Below are 6067 nucleotides of genomic sequence, written 5' to 3' on the forward strand. Positions count from 1 at the left end.
CGCTGCCCAGCGGCCGGAAGGACAATGGCGCTGCCCCTCCAGCCCCAAAGCGGCCCGGGGGATGCCCTCCTCGCTCCCCCACTCCCGAGGCTCCTTCCTGCATCCTCCCCCGCTCGGAGCGACCCTGCGGCTCAGCGGGGCCCCCCGCATCCCCCCCGCCCCGGCCGCTGATTGATGGCTGCCGGCGCGGGGGCGGCCGCGGCCCGGGGGAGGAGGCGCCAGGGCGGCCGGCGCGACGCGGCTGCTCCCCCCTCCGCCTCGCAGGAAACCGGCGGTCGGTGGCAGAGCTGCCCCGGCGCCGGCCGCTGTCTGCAGCTGCAGCAAACGAGCTGCGACGGGGCGGCGGGGCCGGGCGCGGCGGGGGCGGGCGCCGCTCTCCCGGCCGCCGCGGGGGCGCCCCCGGCACTGCCGGCCCCGCGCCCGGGGGGAGCGGGCGGGGGGGCCGGGGCCGCTGCCCGCTGCTCGCCGGGGGGTGGGAAGCGGGGGCGTCCCGCCCGCCGGGCTCGGCTTTATTGCGGGAGCCGGAGCGGCTGCAGCGGGGCAGGCGCGGGGGGGCCGTGCCAGGCTCAGCTCCGGCTCCTCGGGCGTGTTTTCCAAGCCGGCTCTGGGGCACGATGCAATTTCCTTTCCAGATTAACCCCTCCTCTCCCCAACCCCAAAAGAGACCCGGACTGGGCCTCAGAACAATGGCTGCTGTTGATTAAAGCCCCTGACAGGCCGATGGGACACGGGTGGCAGGACTGACTGAATTGGATGAACCTTTCCCAAAGGAGGAGCAGGACCAGGTCCTTGGTGCGCTCCCTTTGCCTGCGGCAGCAGATGGGGAAGATGCAGATGTCTCCCTTACCCTGTTGCAAAGGCAACACTTGAGTTTTTCTGGCCTGTTCTGCTGTCCAAGGACTGATTTTGGACCAGTAGAACCAGCTATCAGCTCCCCATCTCCTTACCCCCATATGATAACACAATAGCACAAGGACACAGGCATCGCAAGACTCTACCTACCCACACTATAAAATAGAAAGCATTTCTACATTTGAGAAGAAACAGCCCTTTGGTCTCAGTGGTGCTTAAATCAGTGATCACTAAATGGGGAAAGATAAACTGTGCCAAATTTTTAATCCTTGTCCTTGTATAACTGTTTTGAGTATGTAGTGTATGTAGCTATGACAAGGCACTACCGAAAGATCTCAGGTTCAAAATGTGAAATGGTCATTTGGTCAAACATATGGTCTAATTACAGTACAGAAAATACAGTAAGCACCAAAGAAACAGAGTTCTGATAACAGCTCTCAGTGGGGTTTGGCCTTGCTGTGCAAATCCTGACATCAGAACCCCCTTTAACTCACTTACACAGCTGGGGAAGCAGTAGGACACAAGTCCAGAAGGATTTATTTCTCCTTTCCCAAAGCTATACCAACTTCTTTTCCTCTATCTGAACTACTCAAATTCAGTCCTATTTTAAAAGTTTCATGCAGAACTGCCTTCCCATCTATAAATCCATAGTATCCCTGTGCAACTATCAAAAATGTTGCTGCTAGGAGAGGATAATGTGTCCTTTTGGCTACCACTTCATGCAAGTTAGTACCCAAAGTGCCCAGCAGACAGTGTCATCTGGCCAGAGACTTCTCTCCACCACCAGCGCCTGTGGCATCCCACTCTGCTCTGCAGATCTCTGCTTGTTGGCCTCTGATCCACGTGATGGTAACTAAAGCACATGCACCACTCTGAACTGGAGAAAGCTCATTACACAGCGTCGCACTTTGCTCCGTAAACTCAGAGGAACTACACGAGCCCGTGGGAAAGGCTTCAGAATACCCGGTTTGCTGGGTTTAACACATCACAACAATGCTGCAGTGTAACTAGTACTAGCAAGATCACTGGACAGTTACTACTCTGCTATGGACCACGGCTACACAAAACAGATGCAAGAGATCCGCATCACAGACACGGTATCTTCACAATATAACAACTGTTGGCTATTGCTCTAAGCCCCTTCCCATGTCAGCTGTGTATATTTGTATATATACGCACACATGCACATATATACTATGCAGAAATAATTTAAAATCGCAATTCTGTCATTCAGAAACATAAAGACACTGTGCGTGAAAAGAGATTGTCCACAGGACCTCCAAAGAAGCCAGAAAAGAAAATCTGGTTGATTTCAATGGGTAAGAGTAGGTAAATTTCCAATTGCATCTGTTTCCGCAGTGCTACTGACAATGGTTTAAATCATGGTGTTTTTTTCAGACCAAGACCTGCTTGAGTTCCACAAACCAACAGCTTTGCCATCTCGGTTAGATGTTATTGTATTTTATGGTTATTTCTACACATGATGAACTGTTTTCAATGCCTTAGCTTGCTCTGATTTCAGGAGCTTTTTTTTATAGCATCAACATCTTTTTCATGAAAATGCTGATGGCATATAGACATTTTGAATGTCTCAGGATAAAGGCTGACAGCAGAAAACACAAGGAACTCAAAAGTTGGGAAGATCTATGAAAGTACTGTGATCTATTGTATGAATGTTGTAAGCCCTGTAAGCATTTAAGATGAGCTTCTTCCTCCTTATCTAACAAAATTCACTAATGGTTGGTAAACTGTGACTGTTCTGACTCTAACATGTGGGTGCAACCATAATCCCCTTTTGCTTTATTTAGCCCTTTTACACCTCTGCACAAAACACAGAAATGAAGGGGCGAGAACAGGGAAGAGGCTGCTGAACGATCTGCCGTTTGCATACAGACAGCTCCCCCTGAAAACCGCACAATCGCACTGTGTGTTGCATCCTTCAGGATGCTCTTCCCACCTGCTCTGTTTGCCAACTCCTCTCCTGCTCGGCTGTGACCACACTGCAGGTACACTGGCAGTGCCAGCGCTGCTCTGCCACAGACTGACAGTTCCTACCCCTCAGAGATCACCCTTTCATGACCACAGAAGCCAAGGCATTTTTTTAAAAGGGAAGGAGGTGGAGGAGAAGGGAGATGTCTTAACTAAAGCACATAGTTTAACAATAATCTTACCACTGGAGACGAAATTCGACACCCAGGGCAATCACAGATTGGAGGATGTACCTGTAAGATTCCTTTGGACATAAGAGTCTTCAAACTTTTCCCTGGATGCAGAAAAGAAAAAGAAGGAGGATCAGCATCTTAGCAAGAAGAAAGTATTTAGGGAAAGGGGGGAAGGTAGCACGAATCACCTCCCATGCAAACACCCCTCCCCTTGCCTGCCTACCAGCACCCACCCCCCACCCCCTTCATCCAAGGTTCTCCCCGCAGCCAGCCAGGAAAGCAGCACCGGCACAACCCTCCTCTCCGCCTGTGCCAGACCCCGCTGCCAGCGCAGCGCAGCCGGGGGGGCCGGGGCAGACGCGCCCCCGCAGCCCGGGCGCAGCGGCCAGATCGCGCAACCTACGCGGAACCTGCGCGGGGCTCCGCGCTGCCCGCGCCGGGGGCGGCCACCAGAGCGGTGCCTCCCCCTGCTCCTCCGTGCTTTCCACCTTGGTCCTCCTGACTCACCCCAGAGGAACTGAGATTTCCCGAAAGCAGCCAGGAGCCCAGTAATAAAAGACACAGAAGAGATGAGCGGAATAATGACAATTAGAGCGGCCCCCGAAGTTATTCCCCTTTTCTCTGGCGATCAATAAACAAGACGAGGTGTCAATCACCTCCTAATAGCTCTTCAGCCCCCTGGGCTGACACCTCCAGCTCTCAGCTAATTACGTGTCGCATCAGCTCTCCCGCTCCCCACCGGTTCCCCGCTCTCCACCTGCCGCCTGCACCAGCAGCTCCTCCGCGCCAGCCCCGGTGCCGGGACTGCGGCGCTGGCTCGGGCTGCACCGCGGGCGGGAGGGGAGGGGAGGGAGGCAGGGCAGCTCCCGTCAGCAGCCGCCAGCGCCGCGGAGGTCCCGCACCACCCAGCTGCGAGGGGAACACCCCCCTCCGCCCCGCCCGCCGCCGCCCGGCCTCGCCCGCCGCCGCTCCCCGCGGCTCTGCCCGCCGCCCCCCGCCGAGCGCAGCCGCGGGGCTCCGGAGCGGCGCCGGCCCCCCGGGGCGCGCCGCGAAACCCGCACCCCGCGAAACCCGCACCCCGCGAAACCCGCACCCCGCAATCTGCTCCGTGTTCAAACCTCTGCCCGCGCGAAATGAAACTTCTGTCCAGAAGAGAGGAGCCCCCCACAGCCCCCCCCAAAAAAACCAAAACACGCTACCCCAGAGAAACTGTTCCCAAATCGCTCAGAAAACTTCGCGGCTTTCCGCAAAGCCCGGGACCGGGGCGCTCAGCATGGGGAGCCGGTAGAGAGGGAGCGGGGTGCACAGGGAGGGGGGCACAGCCAGAGGAGATGAGGTCCTGAGCTCTCCCCCGTGCTAGCAGGCAGTGAGCCCCCCCCCCCGGCTCCTGGTCCCAAAGCACGGGGGCGAGAGGGAGGATGCTGAAGGAAGAGCGAGAGGGAGGATGCTGAGGAAGAGCAGAGCAGCGCGGGGACCCCGGCACAAACCGAGCGCTTGAGCGGTGCCTTTACCTTTGTGCCTGATGCTGCGCTTCCAGTCCTTGGCTGTCTCCCTGCCGCTGACAAACTGGAACTCGTTGGGGGTGAGCCACTCTCCCCGGTACCGGATAGAGGGTCCTTTGCTCCCCTGGCACAACTTATTGATGTAGAGCAGCGCCTTGTTCTCCCCGCACTCCACCTCGATGCAAGGCTCTCCGTTGTCAAAGAAGGGCTGGAAATCCGGGATGGAGGAAAACCTCTCTAGCATCAGGTCCTCGGGGAGGTGGTGGGGGTGGTGGGGGTGGTGCGGGTGGGGGTGGTGGGTCTCGTGGAAGCCCAGGTACGCGCGGTGGGCAAAGATCTGGTCGTAAGCCGGCGGGTGCGGGGTTACCACCGGAATGGCAGCGGCGGCCAGAGGGGCGAGATAGTCAGGTAAGGTGTCCATGGGCTGGTTAAAGGCTGCCAGGGCCATCTCTTCCCTGTCAAGTCGCTCCTTCTTGATAGCAGGCATGGTGCCGCTGCGCTCCCCGTGCGCCCTCGTCTCTCCAAAGCACAGTGGCTCTAATGTCTCCGGTTCAACTTGCCCCCGCTCTGGCTGGAGTTTGGATGAAATGCGCCAGCAGCAGCAGCAGCAGCAGCAACACAAGCACCTTTGGCGCTCGGGTGCCGGAGGTGCCTGGTATCCCCCGGAGCAGCCCGCTAACAAATCTCCTGGGCTGGCTCCCCAGCAGAGCTGTCTGGGATCCCTCTCCCACGGAGAGCCTAATGTACCGTAGACCCGGGAGCTGCTGTGTGGCTCGCAGATCTGCCCCTCCGGACTAATACCTGACATCTCGGAGAGGTCTCTGCTGCCGTAGACATTATTTTGGTTTTAAAAAAAAAAAAAAAAAAAAAAAAAGCAGCTTATTGATTCCCCTAGATCGACCCACCTTCTCACCAGGCTGGAGGGTTCCCCGCCGCCCACCCAGCCCCCTTTTCACCCTCCCCCCCTCTTCCTTCCTTTAAACTGACACCTGGTTTATTTATTTATATGCAATAATTAAAATGAAACGCTGCGCCCCCGCCGCCACGCCGCTCCCCTCCCCTCCCCTTCCCGCCGGCGCCCGCGGGGAGGACGAGGACGCAGCCCCGGCCGGTGCCGCTGCCCGCGGGGCTCCCCAAAGCCGGGCGGAGAAGTTTCCCGGGGGCCGCCCACCTTCACCTGCACAGTGCAGACTCGCCCCGCTCCCACCGAAGGCTTTATGATCACTGCGAGGTGGCATTTAATTTCCACTCCTGCACAAAATTTTAGAAAACATGGTATTACGTTACATATATGTATATATATATATATATACACACGCACAGAGACACACAGACATATACATTTATATCGCCACCAGCTCATGCCACGCCATGTGCTCCCTACGCCGCTGCCCCCAGACCCCTTGCTGTGGTGGGCACAGGGTCGGGCGCCCCTCCGAGCCGGGACAGACACATATTGATCTGTGCTCAGAAGTCACAGCTTAGTTCAGAGACTCTGACCAAACAAGATTTCCCTCCGCCGCCGCCGCTTCTCCAACTTGGCCCATTTAA

The 6067-nt window shown here is 57.0% G+C and overlaps 1 protein-coding gene across 1 annotated transcript in view; it reads right to left on the reverse strand.

The window, feature by feature from the left end:
- Window positions 1–5750, reverse strand: part of SAMD11 (sterile alpha motif domain containing 11) — a gene marked incomplete at its 3' end in the record, with an annotated part of 92272 nt that extends 86522 nt beyond the window's left edge. Inside the window, exons 1-2 of the mRNA XM_080358810.1 lie at window positions 4526–5750; window positions 3024–3115 (exon numbers count right to left, since the gene is read on the reverse strand). Coding sequence (XP_080214936.1) covers window positions 3024–3115; window positions 4526–5324 — 891 coding nt within the window. The 5' untranslated portion in view covers window positions 5325–5750. The remainder of the gene's footprint in view (window positions 1–3023; window positions 3116–4525) is intronic.
- Between the last annotated feature and the right edge of the window lie 317 nt (window positions 5751–6067).

This window comes from Nesoenas mayeri (genome assembly GCF_963082525.1).
Source record: "Nesoenas mayeri genome assembly, chromosome: 24".
In the NCBI taxonomy this organism is placed as follows: Eukaryota; Metazoa; Chordata; class Aves; order Columbiformes; family Columbidae; genus Nesoenas; species Nesoenas mayeri.